The sequence below is a fragment of the Cebus imitator genome, unplaced genomic scaffold (genome assembly GCF_001604975.1).
Source record: "Cebus imitator isolate Cc_AM_T3 unplaced genomic scaffold, Cebus_imitator-1.0 Scaffold3, whole genome shotgun sequence".
Lineage (NCBI taxonomy): Eukaryota > Metazoa > Chordata > Mammalia > Primates > Cebidae > Cebus > Cebus imitator.
Window position 1 is genome coordinate 10,434,981 of NW_016107318.1, and position 25,266 is coordinate 10,460,246.

Below are 25,266 nucleotides of genomic sequence, written 5' to 3' on the forward strand. Positions count from 1 at the left end.
TGTTTGTGTTTCAGATACTTACTTTAGGCAATTTCTTTAACTGGCTTGAATGATTCTCAGCAGCCTCCTCTCCAGCAGGCAAACTGAAGGGGCCCATGTGGGAGGAATGAGTAGCTAATAGCATCCAGAAGAAATGTCCACTTTGGTTTGTATGATCTCAGAAATGCCTGCAAATCCCCCATCACTGATGAGTTTCATTTCTTCCCCTCCTTCCTGGAACAGCACACCATTGCTCTTGCTGGCAACTCAGTTTATTTGGAAAGTAAACCAGCTTTTAAAGGACTTGAGCACAGCTTCCACAAGAGCACTTCAAAAGCAATAGGAGTTGCTGCCTTTGCCTAGCTACCTTGATAAGCCTCAACCCTTTCAACTGCCTGATTCTCCCACAAGATAGTTTAACATTTTGTTTTACAGGACACTGTGTTTTAGATATTCTATCACTAAAGAGACTGTAGAGGAGATAAAATACATGCCTAAAGAACTCACCAATGGGATTTTAGCACTGCTCTAAGTTCGACTCTGTATGATTACCCCTTTGAGAAGCCCCAAAAACCTTGGCAGGAGCTACTGAATAAGATGTCAGGAGTCGACCACTTTCTCTTTACTTTCAACCAGTAGGCTCATTCAGACCTCTTCAACTCTGTTATCAAGCCATCAAAAAAGCACAAGACTCCTGTGGATTAACTGGAGGATATAATGCAGAGAAGAGGAAATTATCTATGGTATATAGATTCTGCTTCAAAACTAGGGAGGGATCTATTCAAGAAAATTCTTGGTTAAACCATATGAAATTGCCACTTTTGAAGTAAAAAAAAGTCAAATGTTGGCAATTCTATACTGTGCAACATTTCCATTTTCCTGCTGCTATAAAGAACTGCCCAAGACTGAGTAATTTATAAAGGAGAGAGATTTAATTGACTCACAGTTCCACATGGCTAGGGAGGCCACAGGAAGCTTACAATCATGATGGAAGAGGAAGCAAACATGTCTTTCTTTACTAGGCGTAAAAAGAAGTGCCGAGCAAAAGGGGCAAAAGCCCCTTATAAACCCATCATATCTTGTGAGAACTCACTCACTTATCACGAGAACAGGATAGGAGAACTACTCCCATGATCTAATCACCTCCCATGGGTCTCTCCCTCAACACATGGGAATTAAGATTAAATTCAGGATGAGATTTTGGGTGGGAACACATCCAAATATTATTTACTTATGTCATGACTCATAACCGATTGCAGCTAAATATCTGAACAGAAAACTGGTGAAATTATATAAGAACTTAGATATTACCACAAAGGATAAGAGTGTATGTGATACAGGCAGTTTTTTTTTTTTTTTTTCTGGATTTGGAATCAAAAGATTTGTGGAAGACTATATCCCTCCTTAAAATCAAACTTAATAATAAGGAAGGCTATCTCCGTAACAGTCTCATTTCTTCTGACTGGTTTTACCTAAAAATTTTTTGAGCTATTTTATATTCAACCTCTTCTATAATTTTTGCCATTCAATTTTAAATTATTTTTACTAATTTATATGTTTTACTAATTCTAAATCTGCCTCTTTGTAGCTTGGTGGAAGACTCCATATTTTTATGTACTGAGAATTAGATAAACTGTTCTGTGGTCACTCTCATTTCACTCTACAAGATCATATATCTGCCAATATAACCTTTCTCAGATTTTGATAGCCCAGGTTGAGAAGTTTCAGTTTGTAATTATCTATATGGACAAATATCCAGAAAAGTGGTTGTCAATCCTTTGTAAATTATAGAAGTCATAGTTCATGTACAGTCTTATTTGGAAGCCCAAGAAGTGTATTTATGAACACAGCACTTCTCTGTTAGACGCTGGTTAAATGGCACCTCAATTCTACCTGCTCACAACCTTCCTCTAAATTAGGACATCATTGCAGGAGTCCCCCAGATCGCTGGTTCTCTAAAAAACACTGTATAAATAACACTCACAGACTATTTTACATACCTTTCAAAGTCATTTTTAATTTGTGTCATTAATTTCTTAAAAGCTACCAATCAGAGCTCCTTTGTTAAAGGCCATTTTATTTCCAATGCTTTGTGAAGCAATGTCCTGGATTTTCTTTTCTGCTCTCTTTTTCTCTTTTCTAAATTCAGCAACCATTGTCAAAAAAAAAAAAAAAAAGCTACAATAATCCTCAGCCCACTTTCTTGGCCTATAGTAAATATAGAAAAGGACCAATTGGTGCCCACAATCATAGCTTCAGTAATTATTTTTTCCTGCTATACAGATGGACTACAGCTTTTATTAGATTTTCAAAGGAGTTCAGAACCATTTGCTAAAAAGAAAAAGGTAGATTGATTCTCCCCAGTCAATGTCCTCCCCAACACACACACCTAGAAAAATGCAGCTGTGAAAATAAAATGCACTTGTGAAAGGCAAACATATTTTCAGTTCAGAGTGAAACATACATTTATCATCTTTAGGGTTATATTTCAGGAAATACTCAAATTCTCAAATATCATGGTAATGAATAATTTCCTTTCAAAACTAAAGTAAAGCAAAGTTTAGCATATGCAGGGAGTAGGAAAGCGAGGATTCTGGTTGCTGAATGGGTGCATTCACTACGTAGATTCACCATAAAGGCCCAGGCCATTCAATTATTTATCTCATCAAAATAAAAAGCTATCTATTTAGCCAACGCCTACTTGACGGGTAGTGTTCTAAGTTGCTAATATTTACCCATTTTACTCTTATAACAAACCTGTAAGGTAAATATTATTATTCTTAATTTTTGCCTGAGGAAACCAAAGCATAGAACGCTTTTAAGTAATTTGCACAAGTTCATACAGTTTATGGCAGACCTGGGATTTAAACCCAGGAACTCTTACAAATCATCATGCAGAGTCCAAGGGTTTAACCCCTATACTATGGCACCTAGTGTAGGTCAAGGCCTTTGAGAGTCTATCAAAACTAATTTGAAATGTCAATGTGAAATACCAAGGGTAAAAGCATTTCAGGTTGTTTATGGATTTGCAAAATAAGAAACTGCACATATACTCACTTATAATTTCTGAATTTATTTAGTCAACGACACAGAAAAATGGAATCATGAGTAACACAGCAGAAACAGATACAGCATATTTCTTAGTTGTCTTCTTGACCTCTGAGGTCTTTAGGAACATGAAGCTGTCAGAGACCCTATCAGAGAGGAATAGAGTTTATATCTGCAAGATCTAGAGTTTTGTTTCCTAGAGATCTTTTATGATTTGGGGCTTACATAAATACTCAGAACTAACTTATACAACTGCTTTACTTGTAGGTAAGGAATGTTTATAAATATTCATTTCCCTTAAATCAAGATCTTCAAAGCCAGCTCTTCATCGAGATAAACATAAACAAGTAAACACAAACAAAAAACAGAGGCAGTGCCTGAACATCCATAGCCCTATCTCTGCCAGCAGTTCTTCAACATGCTGTAAAGTCCATTTCTGTCTGCTGAGAGCAATCAGTTTTAAACCCTTAAAAGAAAGACTCTAAAATTAAGCACAATTTAAAGAAAAGAAAGAAACGTATGCTTACTGAGGAAAAAACACTTTCCAAGTTCTTTGAATTCTTTTATCTCATTTATTCCTCAGACCTCTGTGAGATAACATTATCATCAGTTTACTGATGACAAAACTGAGACACAAGAGACTAACCTGAAGAGCACTCAGTTTTAAGTCACCATCAAGACATTTTAGATGTGATAACCTCTCAGCCCATGTTCTTCCCCTCGTATCTGATGCCATTATGAGTTATCTATTGCTAAGTAACAAATTAACCAAAAACTTGGCAGCTAAAACCAATAAGCATTTACTATCTCAAGCAGCCTCTGTGGGTCAGGAATCCAGGAGCAGTTTGGCTGGATGATTATCACTCAGAGTCTCTCATAAGATTGCAGTCAAGATGTCAACTGGTGCTGGTCATCTGAAGGCTTGACTGGGGCTGGAGAATCTGCTTCTGAGATGACTGACGCACATGCCCAGCAAGTAGTTCTAGTTATTGGCAGATGGATTCAGTTAACTGCCATATGGATGTCACCACAGGCAACGAGCTTCATTTAGTATTAGGGAGTCAGGAGAGAGTTAAATAGAAGCTGCCGTATCTTTTATAACCTAGTTTCAGAAGCCATGTTCTGTCATATCTGTAATATGTTATTGGTCACATGGGGCAACCTTATTCAATGTGCTTACATGTCATCAAAGACATTTGGTTAATGGTACTATGGATGCCCTGAAATTGTCAATGTGATGGGGACAGCACAGGAACACGGATATCATCTGATACCATCTTCAGAGATGGCTCCTACACTGTCTCGCTCATGTGTTATCTAAATATTTTTTATATTAGAAATATTAGTAATTTGGCTTTTAGTTTATTCTACCACAAGACTGGCTAATGTTACATACTAGTTATTAAAATATTACCTCTTAGGATATGATAGTCATTTTTTAACATCATAGTTTCTTTCAGCACACCTGGAATGAAGAGTATCAATGGGCTTAATTTTACTCTGTATTTATTTAAGTCTTGGGAAAATTAGAGTTACACAGAGAGCTAAGTATTTAAGCATTTTTCCTTAATAATATAGGATGTTGTTAAGAAGAAATATACTCTATATACATATGTAGTGAAAAGACAATTTCAGAACATCCAAAGTATCATTAAGCAAATGTTTCTGATGATATGAAATTCAATTAATCTTTTGTTTGAGAATAGTACATTCCTTTAGGATTAAGGCTAAAAACATAAATTGTAATACACTGGCATTTCAATAGGTATTGCAAAAACATGAATCTGTATTACTTTGTGAAGATGATATTGTCATCTTGTAGATAATAATTTTGTTATTTTTCTTGCACCATTGAATTCCCTCCTCTTTTTCTAGATTACCTCAAATCCAAGGCTGAGGTCTAGAAATACATGCTTTTTGATTTCTCATGACCATTTTAACTAGTCCAGGCTTTTAGGCAACTGATACATTAGCTTGAGTCATTCCACAATGTATACATATATAAAAGCACCACATTATACCCTATAAATATGTACAATTATTATTTTAATATTAAAAATAAAATATTAAATAAACACATAGGTTTTAAAAATTGTATTTTACTTACTTTGCCTGTTTTTAGGCAAAGGGCTAATTGTAGAAATGCTTTTTTGGAATTTTTTAGTTACAACAGTATTTCTTTCCTATTTCTCCACCATAATTTAAGATAGGAATGAAAAAGTTGCAAATGAGGTAAATATAAATTACTCCCGTGAATGAAAAAGAAGTATACGATAAAATGTTAAAATTATCAATTATGTATTAGATTAAAAGCTGTGTACTTAAAAAAATGGAATGTCTTGCATTTGGCAGTGTGGGGCCTATAAAATCTTGTCTTTTAAGCAACATATTTCAAATTTAGCCTATTTACTTTTAAATCATTCTTTATAACACTGCTATAGAAAAAAAATGTAATGATCATTATCACTTTGCCTTGGTGAGAAGGGTTAGTTATCTATGTGTATAAAATATGCATGCATAGACACATACAAAATGTATGCAGTTACCGGTGAATAGACAGGAAAATACCTACAGTCAACCATGGAGAGTATATCATGTTCACTTTACACAGAGGCATGGTGACCTTTTTCAGTCAGGTTAATATTAAATTTCACTTTATATAATGATTATTTTTCATTCCTGATTTTACAGTGATAACATGAACTTGAGAAATCATAATAAAGAGGAATGACTATTCCTCCCCTCTTTTCTGTTCTAAATATTTACTACCTGAGTGTCTAAGCAGGCTATAAATTTTATTTGAGTATTCACTTTGCTGCAGGACTGTGGAAGAGATGGTCTGTTCCTCTTCTTATATTTTTGAGGACACCAGTGAAATGAGTTAAATTTTATTTGAATGTAGGAAAATTTTGATTCCCCTTTCTTTGCTGTTTTTATGCAATTTGTTTATGTCAAAATTATGAATACATTACACTTGTATAACGCATTATAATTTTCAAGGCTTTATTATATGTGGTAGCTTTGCAAAATGTTTACATTGTTTCACTTACGTAGACTTAATTTTTAAGCATGGGGTGCTACCAGAGAGAGAGGAAGCAAGAAAAAGATAAACACATATAGTTAAGTGGCATGACTTTCTACTCTACTGCTTCAAAAATACATACCATGGGAGAAATGTACCTGGCTGCTCCTTCAATTGGTTTTCATTCCCATATACTTCTGACAGTGTGAGCATCTCTCTATTTTTAATGAGGTTTTATGTTGAAAATGTGTATTTAAAGTAACATGGCTCTGAAACAAAGCCAGCTACTTTATCTAGTGCTCACACATCAACAGTGATGCAAAGCAGGGGTCAGCAACATTTTTAAAAACATGTATTCCTGTGACTAAAATCTAAAATTTAGCAAAAACTAACAAAATATGCATACTGATTTTTACTTAAGGTTATGTATTTTTGAACTAGTGTATTCATGCATTAAATGACCTGAGAAAGAGAACATTTTAAAAATGAGATAAATGGACCTTCTGTTATTTTTTTCTCACATTCCAACAAGTCATTTATTTCTACTTTAAGATAGTTGCTTTCCATTTTGGAAACTGTCTTAAAGTATGGTAGTTTGAAACAAGGAAGTTTAAGGAATTTTCAAGAGCAATTTTAAGGACATGTATCTCTACCTTATATGCTAACTTTGCAATCTTGTAACATATTTTACAACTCACTACATATTATCTTACTCATTCTGTGTATAATTCTAACCAGATTACATATGATAATAAAAACTGTATTTTTTGAAGGTGAAATGACTTAAAGGGAAGTACAGACCTAATTTCCAGACTCCTATGTCAGGATATCTCTCTTCCAGATTTTACATTACAACTTTGATTATTCAGAAGGGACTAGAAGTACAGTCTGTTTCTCTTTTGCTTTCATGTTATCATTCACAAGGTGATTCTTACCAAAGTAGGCAGTTATATGTTTTAATTTAGAAGTGTACTAGAAATAACTTCATTACCATTTCAGGTTAAAAGTGATCTTCTCTTCTAACTTGAGATTTTACTTCTTCATTCACCTGTGAGATAATTTGAAAAATTTCACTTCTTCAAATCTCTAAAACTTGAGATTTTACTTCTTCATTCACCTGTGAGATAATTTGAAAAGAAAATAAAAACTCCTGAATTGAAGAAACTTGCAAATCTAGTGTTATCTCATTATTCTATTACACTATGTCATGTTATGTTTTTTTATTATCATTTCATTTGATGATATTTTAATAACAATGTGCTATCAGTACAACTGTCATCACCTTTGCGATGACTTTAACATTCAAGACCAGAGTTGTAAATAAATATATGAAATAACTGAAAGCATTTCAACTACTGGGAACTGAAGAGCACATGCCCATGTGAGGCACCAATACATATTATTACATTGAAAACTTTGGGTCAGTCAAACAAAAATGAAACGGGGCCACCTCCAGTTTGCATCCTATGCAAAATGTAGAATTACATTTTGATTTTATGACAAATTCTACACAATTAGAGTGTAGAATTTGTCATAAAAATCAACAAAATGAAACAAACACTAAGAAAATTTTCAGGGAACCCGAAGTGAAGTCCTGTGAAAGTACACAGTAAGACCCCATTCAACTCAAATCTGAGGCTTATAGAATTCTTCTTAAGGGCAAATGTAGCTTTTTTGCTGTATGCCAAGGGATGTACAGCACTTCCAAACATTGCAAGAAGTTAAGAATAATCATGGGCAAGAGAAGAACATGATCAATGTCATGTAAGCGTTACGCAGAAGGTTTTTAAGTGTCATGGTGTGCAGGATATGAAATCACGTATAACAGGAGTTAGGGCTAGAAGGTCACCTTAGGGTGGGACTTGGAGGGTCTTAAATAATACAAGGCATTTGGACTGGATTTCAGAGGTGTTGGGAAGCCATTGAAGGGATTTTCAAGAGTAGTGAAACAATTTAGTCTCCTTTTTGTGTATAGCAGTAGCTTAGCTAAATTTATTTATTTATTTTAGATTCACCAGGTACATGTGCAGGGCTGTTATATGGGTATATTGCATAATGGTGAGGTTTGGATTTCTAGGGTACCCAACACTAAAAAGTGAATATTGTATTCAGTAAGTAATTTTTCAATCCTCACTCGTCTCCCACCCTCCCCACTTTTGGAATCCTTGGTGTCTGTTGTTTCCATTTTTATGTCCGTGTGTACCCATGTCTTAGCTCCCACTTATATGTGTGAACATGCAATATTTGATTTTCTATTTCTGGGCTATTTCACTTAGAATATTGGCCTCTGACTCCATCCTTGTCACTGCAAAGAACATGATTTTCTTTTATATGGCTGCATAGTATTTCATTGAACATATGTGCCACACTTTCTTTATCCAATCAACCATTGATGGATGCTTAGGTTGATTGCATGACTTTGCTATTGTGAATACTGCTGTGATAAACATACAAGTGCCAGTGACTTTTTTAATATAATGATTTGTTTTCCTTTGGTAGTGGAATTGCTGGGCCAAATAGTAGCTCTGTTTTTAGTTATTTGAGACATCTCCATAGTGTTTTCCATGGAAGTTGAACTAATTTACATTTCTACCCACGATGTACCAGCATACCCTCTTCTCAACATCCACACCAACATCTGTTGTTTTTGACTTTTTTATAATAGCCATTCTGACTGGTGTGAGATGGTATCTCATTACGGTTTTAATTTTCGTTTCTCTGATGATTAGTGAAGCTGAGCCTTTTCTGTATGCTTGTTGGCAGCTTGTATGTCTCACAAAATATTTCTTAGAGTAGTTGGGAGAAATAGATGGGAAAGTTAAAATATGGCTTAGAGTATTGGATATGCAGTTAAAAAGCGAGAAAGATGAAAGGCAATATTTGCATGTTTCATTGACCAATTGGATACAAGGATAGGAAAATTTGAATGTAATTCTGTGTTTTCTGTCTGGACAACAAGGTAAAGAGTGAACCCACTGGTTGAGGCTGGAACACAGGGAAAAAAGTTTGGGCGGGACCACAATTTTTAAAATTCATAATGATCTTTCTAAAATAAATATTTGATCTTACACTTTATGTATGAAGCCTTTCGGTGTTTCTTCACTGTCCCTGGAATAAAGTCCTTACAACAGAGGGTGGTATCTAGGTTTCTTCACATTCTGTCCCCTGTATTCCTCTCTGGCTATGAATCTTGCCATTCTACTCACTCACAACAGGAGCTGTAGCCATCCTGAAATATTTCCATTCTCAGACTGTGGTATGAGCTCTCTCTTTCAGGCCTCTTCACATGTTGGCCCTTTTGTTTGTAAGCCCCTTCCACACATACCCATTCCTGGCTGCCTTTGGCTGTCCTTTAGTCTCCATGGGGATGTCACCTTCTCCAGGAAAGCTACTACAATGAGCTTTTTCCTACCTGGGGAGGGAGCTCTTCAAATGTACTTTTTATGGGCTCACATCTAACAAACCACTTATTAAACTCAACTCATTTTACTTTTTCATCTCTCCTGCTACACTCTAATCTACTTGCGAATGAGGATTCTGCTTTGTTCACTATCACGTCCCCAACACTTGCCATGGTATTTGGCATGAACGATACACTGTGTTGGAAGACTGCATTATAGCCTTTTGCTAATTATAAAGTAGAACCATTCTTATTTTAACACTCTTTCAAATTGATGGGAGACTATTAGTACAAATGAATCTTGTCACCTTTTATTGCAGGACATTGTAAACCAAATATATGATGAGAGAATGAAAGCTGATTTCTGTTGCTCAATTCTGGCTTCTCAGGACTTTTTCTTTGTGAATATAGTTTTTGAGAAATAGTTGTGCTGTTATATTATAGGGTAATATTTTACATAAAATCATGGGCATATTGATATTAGAAAAATAGTTCAAGTGGTAGGGAGAAATCCAGTCATAAGCCAGGTTGTCAGGGATACAGGAACTCACAGCAGTCAGGGAGCCTTGATACCTGTACTGTAGCCATTGTTTATTTAATGTAGGGTTAAAAGGAAATATCCTCCCCATGCAAATCAAACTGTCACAAGCAAAGCAGCCCAAAGGTCTCTAATCTAAAACTATTAATTTCATTAAAATTGATAAAGTAAATAAGACATACATTTTAAATAGCTTAATAAAGTCTAGATTCATTAAAGTATCCTAATACATTATAATAACATTAATTTATTCAAATACACAACTAAAGATAGATACCCCTTGGGGCTAAAACAGTGATGCATGATATTCTTCAGCCTGTTCCTAAGAATACATGATATCATATTGTTTTCAAGCCTTAAGTATCAAGCAGCACAATAAATCAGTAGGTTGCCATAGCAGCATGTTCACATAAATTTTCATTTCTCTCTGGTATGTAGCAGTTCTTGCTCCTCCTCCTCCCTTTCACTTTCTTTTTTGTTAAATCTGTGAAAAGCTTAGATGAGATTGATGATGCACATGTAATTGATACTGAGTTTGGCACATCTTGAAATCATGATGCCATGATCTTTTCAGTCACTTTCTGAGATCTTTTCTTTAAAAATAATTTCCTGAATGCTCAATATTTAATATCTTTCTACCAACTGAGAGGAAATGTATCTGTTCTAAGAAAGAGACTCTATCACTGAACAATAACACCTATAATAATCCAGTGCCTATTGCATTTGGCATATATGTGCATAAATATTACACATTAAACATTTTTAAAAACGTTTTAACATTAACACTTTGTGATTGGCTTATTTTTCCCATTTCACAGATGAAAAAACTAAGAATTACAAAAATATAAAAACATAATTCATTCAGACAAGCCATGCAGCAATTACTCTATACCTATTAAATATCCAACACTATAGTACATGCTTAGAATACAATGGATAACAAAATCAACCAGGAACCTTGCCATAACAGACTTATACTCTAATGAGGAAGATGGACATTAATCAAAAATCACACAAATATATGAAAACTTAAAACTGAAATGATGTTAGAAAAAGAAGTATTTGATGTTATTTGAAGCATTTGATTTGGCCAAGTCAAGCAGAACACAATAACCCCATACCATCAGTAGAACTTGAACTTTAGAGAGAATTTTAGAATTACTCTAAATTACTGCATTCTTGTTATGTGGGTAGGTTGCATTTTTCTTCCATTCTTGACTATATTCTGCATATACACTATGAGGAGGGACTTTCTTCCATCTAAATATTTAGAGAACCTAGAGGAAGAAAAACAAATAGTAATTGATGCTGAGTGTGTGTGTGTGTGTGTGTGTGTGTGTTGGAGAGAGTTTGAGCAGGGAAGGAGGAGAGAACCTATTGTATGCTTCACATCTCAGGCTCCAAGAAGCCTGAGAGGCTAACTCTATGGGAATCTGGACACAGCTGTTCTAACAGGCTGCACTGAAAGCCATAACTAAGCCCCAAATAGATAGTCAAGAGGCTTCTGGTCCAGAGATATATCCAAATAGCTTTTTTTTTGTTTAAATTTTTACCCCATTAGACTCACCTCTTGGATCAAACCTGGCTCTTCTTGGCATAGGTGCCACACACCACCTGGCTGCTTAGCCCTCTTTGTTTTATTCCTTGGCTTGACTCGATTTTCTTGAAGCACTCATGATTTATGATTTGTCTTTCTAAACTTACATATAATATCCTGGTGTCTACTTAGTGATTTGACAGTCAGTTGCTACTTTGGGAGGGTACCAATAGTCAGAGGATCTATATTTAAGTCTTGATTCTTCCACTTATCAAATGGTGCAAGGTAAATTAACCTAATCTTCCTAAACTTCTTTTTTCTCATCTATAAAATGGGACTAATAACACCTACCTTCTAGGATTGCTGTGAAGATTTGTTGATGTATACATTTCAAAATGCTTAAATGTTTCCAAGTGTTGATTTTTCACACTCTTAACACCAAACATTATTGTGTACAATGCTGAAAATCTTTAGTGTGAGATTACTTCAGTCATAAATGTATTGAGAACAGATAACATGTTCCACATACAAAAAGCATTGAGAAGATTAGAAATACAGTCTGGTTCAGAGCCCCCTCCCACACACACACACACACACGCACACACACTGAGACATATACATCAATAAAACTCCATCCTTGACAAAGGCATTATGAGATGTGTTGTGGAAGGGACCTGTATGCTATCTTAATATCATGTTCAGATTTTCAGGTAGAGCTAAGGTCCTTGAGATATAAACTATGTCATATTTTTTCCTTTATGGTTCCCAACTCTCCTTGAGCATAGGAGGCATTTAATCATAATTTGATAACCAAATAAAACCTCATTTCTGTTAAGTCTATATAAGAGTTCTACCATCACCCATGACTTTTTCTAAATCTTTCTCTATTATTTTAATTGGAGCTGTATCTTTATTTCACACAACATCTTGGAATTCTACAAGCCTGTAGTCCATTGCTGACAGTAACATTCCTTTTCTTTGTAAATATAACTTATGATTCAAGGGTTAACTTCCCCTACTACCTAATACCAAACTTGATTAATAAGATCATATTAATTTGCCAACTAATATAAAATGCTATATCATGATCATATTCTTTCATAATTCCAGTCTGATAAAAGATTTATCATTATTTGAGAATGCCTCCTTCACGCTTATTCCAAGTTATTCTAATATTTAAAATGTTGTCTGATACTTCTTAATATGTATTTCATACATTAGCAATGAAGTCTTTCTGTGGCTATTTTCATCTACAGGTTGGTTTCTCTAGAGATAGCTGTTGTTATCCCTGACCTGGAAGGACATGTAGTGAACAATAGTCTTAAAATGTGGATTGAGGCTGGATGTATATATAAAATTAATGAGGTCCAGTGTGGCTGCTTGATTTATTAATATTTTTGCAATCTTAACAATCAGTGCTGATGGCTATGTGGTCAGTTTTTCGGGGTGATGTTGCTGCAGGCTCTTCTGGTCATCCCAGATAACTGCTGCCTGGAGGGAGGTTATGATTGTAAGGTTTGTGTCCATTTTGTGAGTCAGAAATACAAGTATCCCTAGTTATCAGCATCCTTTCCATATGCTGCTTCTGACTGACACCACAAAATACAGGGGATTGTTCTAATTCAGAACTAGTGAGTAGGTTGGGCTGTGTCACTTATGAGCTGACAGAATCTGCTAGCAAAGCAAATAGCCTGCAATTCACAGATTTAGGAGGCATTGGCAAAAGCCAGAGGAAGAAGAGGAATGAGAGTTATGGTTCTCAATGTGGAACAAACTTCTATTGGTGTCAGAGGGTAGAGGACAGCAGGGTCCACAGAAATAGAAGGATCTTATAACCATATTCCCTATAATAAAAAAAAACTATGAAGAAAAATGACTAGGTATTTCCATGTAGGCACCATATAGTACTGATCTATACTGAAGAAATGGATGCAACATTTAACTCCTAGCTCCACAGAATTTATTTCCTCTTTTTTGGGGGGGTGGGGGTGGTAGGGCAGGGGTTGGTAGGGACTATATAGCCTAAGTCAATATAAGAATGATTCTTTTAACAGAAATAAATTATAGACAACCATATTAGAATAAATCCATTTCATAAAGAAAAACATGTCATCAATTAGAGACCTCTTTTGTTATTATTTGGTTTTAGTCAAGGAGTGAATCACATTAGGGTCATACATGCAGGAGCTTCTAGGTGTGACTCAAATTTATATATCCAATAATTAAGGTTATGTTCATATTAGGTCTGTACTCTGACTAAAATACCCTTCTGTTGTAAATACCTGTTTATGTGCTGGATTCTTCTCCTTGGCTCTGACCTTCTCAAGGGCAGAGATCGTTGGTTACCCAGTTTTGTCCCTAATCATTCAGCCAGCATACAGCTCATCTTTGTAGCAATTTAATGAATATTTTCAGAATTGATTTGAATAATTGATAAAGCCCCTCTTCATACCCCAGAACTCTGCAGGAAAATCACAAAAGTACATTCTCTAGAAATATACACCATCTCAGAAGTCACTCTCCCACAAAGTCAGCTTTGCAAAAGTCCTTCTTCCAGCCATCTGCAAATGAAGACAGATTCTTATGTTGTATTTGAGGTGTCAGCACTTCTAAAACTCACAACTACAGAAGAAAGTAAGCTTTAGATTTCTCCAGTAATTTCAGAAAAGTAGCTTTCCCCAGAGAGAAGAAAATTCCCTCAGGGAACATAGTTTTCTTTTTTATTGGCCATAATAACCTGCCTGGCTGATCCGAGTAGCAGGGGTTGGAGCACTAATGCTCCACTCTGGTAAGGATGCACATGGTACTGCTGGCCAGAGGCCCAAAATGGGCCCACACATACAGAGCATGGATACGCTGCATGATTCAGCAACATCTGTGGCTGTGCATTCAGATACATTAAAGGGCAGGGAACTGGAAGCTAATTCACTCAGAAAGACAGCCATAAGGAACATAAGCATATAGTGCCATGGAGTGTCTGAATTTACTTCCTGGAGACTTTTTCCCCTGAGTCTAGCCAGTTGAAGTCCCTGGTTAGTTTCCCTCTCAACTCTTCAGAAGGAAAATAGTCCTGGTTTTGGTCAATGGAGCACAACAGGGATTTAGTAGTCTAGGGAGTTTCTGAGTCCTTTGGAGAATGTATCTATAACAAATATGTGGGCAAATTGATTTGAGTCGTAATGCTGAAGCTTGCAAGGCAAGAAACTGTTTTATTTTTACACAGCGTATATACTGATTAGTTAAAAATAAAGTTGTTAATGTGATGCAGAAAAATATGTAATAATGACTTTGAGAAATTAGCATAAATGTTGATAGGCTTGAAATATGAGACAGAAGAATAAAAGTTGCCATATCCATGATATTTTATGTCCCATTATCTTATGTCAGAGTTGGAGATCATTAAATTTATTGCTCAAGCTAAAGTTTGTTCAGTGTTTATTTAACTCAAAGTTTTATTAATCTGATTAAAGTATGCATTTGGGATAAGCCAAATTCCGCTATTACATGAAATATAAGTAATTCCCAGAATAATCAAGTATGACTGCTCATTTTAACCTGCATTTAACTACAGTATATTTCACCCAAATTCAGGTGCAAGCTACATAGTGTAATGCAAAGGAGTTCAAATTAAAGTTTCAGGGGATGCCATTTATTAGCATCTTCATAATTTTAAAAATTACAAAAAACTTGGACACATTAAAGAGAAAAAACTACCATGCCATTTGGACTATCAGTTTGCATAACCTACGTTGTGATCAGTGCATCTCCTTTGCCATAAACTTGGGGTGGATTATAGAGAAGTTAGTATCAGATTGGCATACTCATTGTAGGAAAATTTATATTTAGAGATAGAATTTCTTGAAGAGGGCACTGAAGGGGTCTTACCAATGCCTATGTTGGGGGAATATTACCTGGACACTATTGACCTTTATACTATTTCTTATGTACCTAGGATATCACTATTAAGTGCTGTGTAGGATTCAAATATCAGAGAAACCAAGCCGATTTAGACTTTTCTTTTGAGGAATTTAAAACAATTCGACTTAATTGCTTTTAAAGGACTTGTGTGCATAGAAACTGCTAGAGAGAATAGTGTAAGAGAAACATACAGAGGAAGAGTTAAGAGTTCCTTAAGTTAAATTAGAAAAAGAGAGATAAGTCTTAGGTCAAACCTACATGAGGAAGGAAGACTCTGACTTGCAGAAATAGAGGCAAGAGATAGGCTACAGATTCAGAAAAAGAGTGAAGCAGAAGTAGGTACAACATACCCTAAGAATGGTGCGGCCATGCCAGCCTACTTAAGAGTGAGGGCCTCTGGTGGCAAATCCAGAGGACAATTAGTGTGAACTTAGATACAGCTGAGTCCCATACTGAAGCCCAGAGAGTTTAAAAGACTTTGCCTGGCACATTACTAAAATGTGACAGTGGTGTGACTCAACTTTAAATGCTATCCCCAATAATATACGGCTGTCTCTTTCTAGGTTTAATGGAAGTTATGTCTCTGGGTTGTACAAGATTAAAGTGGTGTTGACTCTTGACTCAGAACCGTCCTATCACAGTTAGAGGATTAACTGTCAAGGGAGTTATCTAACAACATCTGAAATGACCCAGACATACTCTAGCCAGCTTACCTAGAAACCATTAGTTTGTACTTTCAATGGAATCTTTATATTTATTTCCCTTAAATTCCATCCTGACTTTAATGGATGAGATATTATTGCTGTGTTGTGTTTTATTTCCTAAAATATGTAACAGTGCATAAATAGGACATGTAGCTCTCCAAACTCAGTTTGTTATATAGCACAAATAAACCCACAGGAACAGTCTGCAGCTGACATGCAACCTCACCTCCCCCAAATCTACTAATGTAAGTGATATGTAAATGTAAATTGTACCATTATCACGTTATATGCTAATGTCAGTGTGGTCGAATTGTCTATGGGTTGCCAAGACAACCCCAGCTAAGGTAAAAAGATAAAAATGAAACGTATTCACAATATATATTTACCTAGAGTTTATTTTGTCTTCTAGGCTCTTCAATGGCCAACAAGGAATTATTATTCAAAATTTTAGCACAAGATCCATTCTCACTGTTACCAATGTGACACAGGAGCACTTCGGCAACTATACTTGTGTGGCTGCCAACAAGCTAGGCACGACCAATGCGAGCCTGCCTCTTAACCGTAAGTAATGCAGTGGTGCCAAAATGCTTCCAGGGGCCTCTGGGCCCCCATCCATCAGTAGAGATAAAACCTATGAATGGAGTATGTTCATTTTAAAACTCAACCTGATGTGACCCATTCCTTACAGGTGACTCATTCCTTACACACGGAAACTTTGTCCCCAAATCAGATAGTTTTCCAAGAATTTTACAATCCCTGTAGAAGTTTACATGTGTATACAAAAATATTAGAGCTGAGAAAGGAAAACATACATAAATAATAGGGCTAACTGAAAAAGTGTCTTTTGTAGATTTGGTGAGATTTGGCTTTGTTTTCTGTTTTTTTAAATATATTACATAATCTTGAGGTATCAATTAACATGGCTTATATTTTACTTTTGGTTGGTTTTTATCAGACGTTCATCTTGGAATAGCCAGAATTTCACATGCCATACATAAAATGAAATAGTAAGTAAATGATTGTGGGCAAAGTATATTACCCATATAGATAATATTTTTACTCAAATTTGTATTTTAAAATACAACTTAAGATTTTATTCAAATAAATACCACATTTCTAATGTATCTTACTTCCTAAGGACTAAAAATTAATAAAGAAGCACAAACACAAGGATTGGGTAAATGGATAGAAACCTCCATGAATGTTTCCTCCTACAATTAATTTTACTGCTATTTAGAAGCTGAGTAACCAACAAATTTTTGCAGCCACAAAATATTCTTAATTTTGAAATCAAATATTTTTCAAAATGTTCAAAGAGTATACTGAGAGTACTGAGTATACTGAAAGTTTACTACAGAGAGTATACTGTATTTTCAGTGCCACAAAGCTATCTGAATTATCCTTATCTCTTATAGTTAATATGTTATAGTAAGTTGACAAATGTATATTTGTCTTATGATCCTATTATAGTAAGCTATCCCTGAAGAATGCAAATATTGTATAGTTCATCATAGACATCATTTCCATTTTGCAGACATGATAATGGAATATATGGTGTTCCTACAACTTGAAAATATACTGTAGGACCAGCCGAGGTGGCTCACACCTGTAATCCCAGCACTTTGGGAGGCCAAGACGGGTGGATCATGAGGTCAGGAGATCCAGACAATCCTGGCTAACTCAGTGAAACCCCATCTCTAGAAAAATACAAAAAATTAGCTGGGCACAGTGGCACACGCCTGTAGTCCCAGCTACTCAGAAGGCTGAGGCAGGAGAATCACTTGAATCCGGGAGGTGGAGGTTGCAGTGAGCCAAGATCATGCCACTGCACTCCGGCCTGGATAACAGAGCAAGTCGCCATCTCAAAATAAATACATGTCTATATGTATTCTGTAATAAGTTTCAATGATTTATGAGCTTTAAATTACCATAATTTAAGAACTCTGATGTTAAATAAAAACATATCAGTTATATCACATCTTTTATTATCCTAGCCTAATATTTCATAGTACCCAATTTGAAAGAAAGACATTGATTGTCATGCAATAGTTATAGTATAATATGCTTGCTTAAGTTTCTTCCATGGGAATGATTTTTTTAGTGAAATTATGAATAATATAAATGATTGAAAATAGTATAAAGCAGTGTGAATTCCAATTTAATGTAAATATTGATACTTCTTTGGTATGTTATTAATATTTTAAATGGTTTAAATATTCAAGCACTTAAAAGAATAAATGAATTAACAAGGCAAAGTAAAGAAAAAAGGCTTAATAACATATTAAGTTTTGCTATTTAAATTTCTAAATTACATTCTGATTTTCAAAACTGAAACATTAATGAATGTGAAAAATTAGGGACAAATGCCACTTGTGTAAATGTTTGTTTTGTTCTGGCAACCTTAATACAAACGTCTGGAAATAATACACTGCTGAAAAGGCTTCTAAACCGTGGTGCCTTCAGAAGGAACTCTAAGCATCTCTTTCTGCCACTGACTTGCTGTATGTTGAGGTGCTACTAAGTACTAGTACAACTTGATTAATTTGTTAATAAAGGCACAATGTGGAAATCTGATCTGTAATTATGAGCATAGCCCCAGGAGTTTGGAGAAATTTCCATATATTCAGAACCCATTGTATGACCTTATCTGAAGCTCTTACTGCACTAAGCATTTTTATTTTGTCTTATAGTTATTTTATATATATTTTCCATCTTTCCATCAAATTATAACTTATTTAAAAAGACAGGATCAGGCCGGGCATGGTGGCTTATGCCTGTAATCCCAGCCTTTTGTGAGGCCAAGGCGGGCGGATCACGAGGTCGAGAGATCAAGACCATCCTGGCCAACATGGTGAAACCCCGTCTCTACTAAAAATCACCAACCACAGCTCCTGCTATTTAATAGGAAATTAGTATATCTTTAGTGAATAAATGAATTAAACATTGAATAAATGAATGAATGGATTAATGGATAAATAAATGAGTGAATGAGCTTTAGCTGTAGAATTTGTACTTAGAATTTGTATTGTACTCTACAGATACAAGACAATATGACTGTAATTACAAATGATACCTTGTTAACTTACTCTGAAACAGACTCTATTCTAATTTTTTTAAAATATGAACTTGTTCATTTGATTCTCACACAATCCAAAGAGCTATATTCTGTAATTCTTCTCTTCTAGATAAAGAAACTTAGAGAATATAAATGTGGCTGAAGCCAAATGGTTAGTGACAAAGCAAAACCTTAAACCCTGACAACGTGGCTTCTGATTCCAAGCTTTTAACTGCAATGCCTACAACCGGCAAAGCACTAGATGTAGGAAAGAAAAGGGTTAGTAGGACTGGAACTCCATCCTGAAGGAGTTCTCAGATGAGTGAGATGTGAGAAACAAGCAAGCAGGTAACTATAATGTAATATGGTCAGTGGTACCATAATGGGGCGGAGAAGATGCTCTTACTGTAGTCTAAAGGGTCATTAAAGAATTTTCAACTAGAGTAGCCAATCCCACTATTTGAATTATAACTAAGGTACAACTCAAAACATCATCTTAGCAATGACTATGTCATTTTCTGGGACACCACTTTGCAGAGCTCATTCAACAATCATATGCACAAAGTATAGTGGCACAAATAAGAGAATGATCAACTCAGTCTCAACGACTCAGAGAAGAATATAGAGGAGATGCCCCTTGAGCTAAAGGTGATTAGGTTGAGCCTGGGTGTGGGAATGGTGATGGAAGAAAGAGAGAGAAGCAAGCACTCTAGTGTGGAACCGCTTATGTAAAGACATGGCAGTATGAAACAATTCAATACATTTGAAGACACTATCGTACTTTAATATGGCTAGAATAAAAGGTAGAAGGAGAGCATTGAGAGATGAGGGTAGACAAGTTGTCAGGGATGAAGATAAGAAGGGTTGAAATGAGTTTGGGCTGTATCTTGGGTTTAGAAAGTTATGGAAGGATTTTAACAAGGGAATGGTACAAACAGATTTGGTTTTCAAAAGACACTCTTAGGCAAGGTGGACTGCTAAACCCAGATATTAAACTTTTAATACTAAAGGTAAAATAATAATAACACCAAAAAGAATAGCAGAGGTGAGAGATTGAGAGATAAATAGGAGATAGGCATTAATTACCAAATCTGGCAAGAAAAGGAAAGGAGTTGCAGGGATCTAGATAACTCCCAGTGTTTTGTTGGGGTGAAGTTAACCAGAATAAGAACATAAGAGAAGAAACAGAGGTTTTACATTTTAGGAGGAGGTAGAAATTAAAAGAAAACAATTAGGTTATTTCTAATCATTTTAGTTCAAGGCAATATCTAGTAGGTAGCTGGGTATAAAGTCCAGAATGGAGACCTAGATTTAAAGTTATCAGTAATGGTAACATGGTAATTTTAACCATGAGAGTAAATCAGACTCCTCATTGAGGCCGTTAGAGTGAAGAGATTACCAAAGACAGAAATCCAAGTAAAATTAGCATCAAGGAGTGACCCTAAAAGAGAAGTATCCTGCAGAAGCAAGCAAATTCAATGTGGATGAAGATGCCTGAGGAGGGTCAGCACTATGGATTGTTGTGAAAGCTGTGAGAGCAACCCATTTTGGCAAGAATGAAGAGTCAGCTCTGTCCTGTGCTACATCTATTCAGGGGACATCTGAAAATTAACCACAGTTTCTGACAATTGGGCAGTTAGTTACTGGTGACTTTTGCCAGAGTAGTTTCTGTGGAAAACTGAGAGTAGAAGCCAGATTTCTTTGAATTAAGGTTAATTACACAGATGAGGAAATAGAGACGTGGGTAATAAACTGCTCTTTTTAGAGATTAGGCTATGGAAAGAAGACAAGACTAATGTTATGCCTTGAGGTCTAGCTGCTGGTCTGATCACGTTTCCTTTCTGATTAATATGCCAGTGGCTGGGTGTATATCAGTAACTCCCTGACCTGCAAAGATATAACACCCTAGTATTTGATGAACTATACTACAGTGAACTTGCCATGTTTTCTGGGGTTTTTTTGCCAGTCTCCAACATTTTGAGCTTGTTTGCATTTTTCTCACATCTCTCTTGGGTCCCAGAGAAATAAGCAAAAGTTTTGATTTAACATGGGCCGAGCGTAGTGGCTCATGCCTGTAATCCCAGCATTTAGGAGGCCAAGGCTGGCGGATCACCTGAGGTTAGGAGTTCGAGATCAGCCTGGCCAACATGGTGAAACCCCGTCTCTACTAAAAATATAAAAATTAGCCGGGTGCGGTAGTAAGCACCTGTAACCCCAGCTACTCAGGAGGCTGAGGCAGGAGAATCACTTGATCCTAGGAAGCGGAGGTTGCAGTGAGCCGAGATTGTGCCAGGCCTGGGGATAAAAGCAAGACTTCATCTCAAAAAAAAAAAAAAAAAAAAAAAAAAAAAAAAAAAAAAAAAAAAAAATGAAGACGCCTTAAACCCATTTATTGTCCATGGCCTGTAGGCTTTAGGCAGTAAATGTAAGAGAAACTATAATTTTAAGTACAGGTTTTAGTAATTTCATCAGTATAATTACTTTAATTATTTAAGGTAAAAAATGTATGTTTTCTCAAGTAAAGAGAAAGCAAACTTTATGGTGGAAAAACTCCAGGAAAGCTAGTATACAATGAAGATCCCTCAACCTCTAGATTCTCTGTCCAAAAATTCCTGAAAGAGTTCTACATTTTAAAAAGTACAAAATTGGAAGTGAAGAGAGGGAAAGACAGAATATTCCACTGATCACCGTAGATCATCCCTCAATAAAGAAGTGCTTCAGCAAAATTAATAATGGATGACAGTATGCCAACTATTCATAGCCAGATTCCAATAAGGAAAAATTGGGGATTCAAAAATATTTGTTATTTTATTGTTATTTTTCACTGTGTTTTTTGCTTCCTGAACATGAGCAACTAAAAAAATTGTTTCTTCTAAGTCTGTTCTTTAAAGACTGTGAACTGAGTAGTCCCATTCTGCCATCTATGGGTCCAATTCATCAAATGTACACTATTACTTAAGAGAGAATTCAGTAATCAGTAAAACATAGTCATTTCTATAAGTAAAACATGTTGTACATGCTTTGTTTCTCACTTCCACAAAAGTACAAATATTTATTATAGGACACATATTCGAAAACTTGCCATCTAATGGGAAATAGGGAGAATTAATTAAGTTGGAGGAAAGCTGCATAAGCAAAGTGCTTAGAATTCACACAGACTTAGTTTAATATAACTCTCTCCTGAGACCTAATATATGGAAATATTTGGTACAAATTTAGCCTCATTCTTGATAGACTCATTGTTTATAGTCCCCAAATAGATAATGATAATATTGCTATGATGTGTGGATGCTAAACTCTTCTCAGGTGTTCCTAAAAATATAGTGTGAAATCTTTTGCTATAATATAAGGTTCTACAGGTTCTGATGATGATATAGGGATGTGTGTGTGTGTGTGTGTGTGTGTGTGCGCGCGCACACATCCACATGCCTGTGCACTCGTGTGTATGCATTTATTCAAAATAACAAGCATTTGTCTCAGAAATATTACACATAAAACATTCAAAGGACTCATCAAAGCTTTGTTTCTTCCCTGCCTTAGAAACCCTGTGGAGACAAGAATGAAGTCCCAATTTTAAGTGCTTTATGCAGTCAGGGCTTCTTTAACTTTCTGGAATGTCTCCTTTCATATCAGAGAAAATTTCTTCCCAGCTTGTTTAATGCGATGGGAATCTCTTCTTTTGAGATAAAAAAGAAGTCAGTAGCTGGTATGCAAAAGGAAATGGAAGAGGCTACTGGAGAAAGTAAGAATGTGAGTAATGTAACAGTTTCTCCCTGGTTAGATTCAACCGATGCAAGTGAACAGTACCTTTTGACTGATTTATCGAATATGAAACTAGCTGTGCCCTTGCAAGTAATATTGCAGCTCTCTGCTTGCTTCAAATATTCCCACATGCCAGTAAGCAACTGTATGGGCTCTGTTACTTTTGCCTATTATAATGAGCCCTGAAAGGTGATACCACAAATGTGAATGACTCATATTTTAGATAGAAATTTATCTCTCCTCTTGTAACTTAAAGAAGATAGGGTTTTCATTTTGGTTGAAAGAGACAGTAATAAATTTATACTTGGTGATTATTGAAGACAGAGTGCTGTGTAAGCCAACCTGCTTTATCCTCGCAGCTTTGAGATGTTAATGAGAAGGCTTTCCTGGGTGCTCTAGTAATAAATATTTGACAAAAATCAGGTTTTTGGTTGTAGGTAGAATTCGATCCAGCTATACAGGCCTATCAAACCGTTCTCCACCAAACAAAAATAACACACACAGACATAATCATCACACAAATCATGAATGTATACAAATTTGCTGAAATGGAATATGAGTAAAGCAAGAGAATATTTTTCCTCCCCAATCTCATGTGTACGTATTTTCAAGAAAATAGACACAGAATGGTCATTTAGTGGCATATGGGAGAGATGATAACCAGCAGGTTGAAGCAGTCAGAATGACTGTTGAAGTTCATGGTGCTCCGGGTCACCAAATTGCCTCTAGTGAAAACAATGTATCAGTCAGGGGAGCTTTAGTTATGTTTGTTAACTGACAGAAATTTGGAGATAGAAGATGTCTCAGATTTTATACATTCAATTTTCTTCCAACTTTTTAAAGCAATGGAATCCTTTATTTCCCCAAGTAAAACCTATAATAAAGATAAAACTGGAGTTACTTGGTTGAATTGGAGATAAGTTTTATTTTCCTACCCATCACATTACATAGCGGCCTTGAAGCCTCTCAAGAGGTCATACAGTTCCATATTATTTGTTTTGAAAGCTTCTTGTCTAAACCAGTTTTTTCACTTTATAGGTGAGGAACCTGAAGCCCAAATAGGGTGAGTCAGAGTCCGAAGTCAAGCAACATAACTAGAGCTAGAACCTCGTTTTTCCTACCCTTGTTCCAGTGCTTTTCCCACTACACAGGTGGAACACCAAAGCCTTTGAATCAAGCAGATCTGAGTTAAAACTATAATTCTGCATGAAGGATTGTGGACAGTTTAGTCATCTCACCTATAAAATAGGGGAAAATAAACTATTTTTATAGGGTTATTGCAAAGATTTAAATTAGAGGACATGCAAAAGGGCCAATAACACTGCTAGTCTAAAACAAGTGCCTATTAAATGCTAGTTTCCTTTTCTGTCCTTGTTATGTATAATTCAAATGTTGAAGGGTAAACACAGGCAAGCATAGATCTATATAACCTGAATGACTGTGTAACTTTATTTCACTGGATAGACAAATTAACAGCACTGGTTCTTGGATTCATTTATTAGTGCACTATGTATATCATTATGATATTGTCCTTTTTATTAGAATTATTAATTAAATCAGCTATGCACTTAAGCATTCACTTGTAATGAGTAAAAAAAAATGGGCAGGTTGATAGAGAGGTTGTACAAGATTAATTACTCTACTGATGTGTTTCTCTCAGGTTAAGAGGCAATTTGACAGCAGCATCTTCAAGTTACGGGTACAGCACATACATTCCCCACAGCTGACAAGGGTCAGTACATTCTGAAAGGAAAGGAAGCTTTGCTATTTGGTGTTGTCATTGATCAGCCTTGAAACATAGCTTGCTTATGAGGATTAGGTACCAAAAGATATAGAAAAATAAGATAGAGTTTTCAATTTAATCATGAAATTTTACTAGAAGCCCTACGTTGGAGTCAAACTGGCCTTATATTGGAGAGCTCCATTGCACTTAACTGCCTGGCTTCAATATATCAATCTATAAAATGAGGAGACTAGACTGGCTAATCTCCATGTTACAGATCCTAAGAAATCTATGCATGTTTAAAAGACAGTAGTACGTATGTATTGATTGTTATTTTTTAAAGTTTAACTTACTCCTTAACAAAGTAGAAGTGCTGCCAATATTTTTACATTCTGTACATTTTTGTTGTTATTGAGCTCAAAATTTTTTTTGATAAAAAGTGCATTTTAATGTGCTTGTAGTGAGTTTCCATAAAACTTAGCCCAAGAATACTGCTGGACTAATCATTTTGTCATCTCTACACAGAATTATACTCTCCAGAGAAATTTCCTTTATGTTCACATTTGCAACAGTCTTGGCT

General features: G+C 35.6%; 1 protein-coding gene across 1 annotated transcript in view; it reads left to right on the forward strand.

Annotated features, from left to right (window-relative positions):
* NEGR1 (neuronal growth regulator 1) overlaps positions 1-25,266 on the forward strand; it is a 909,650-nt gene that overhangs the window by 703,261 nt on the left and 181,123 nt on the right. The window contains exon 6 of the mRNA XM_017530454.2: positions 16,556-16,707. Coding sequence (XP_017385943.1) covers positions 16,556-16,707 — 152 coding nt within the window. The remainder of the gene's footprint in view (positions 1-16,555; positions 16,708-25,266) is intronic.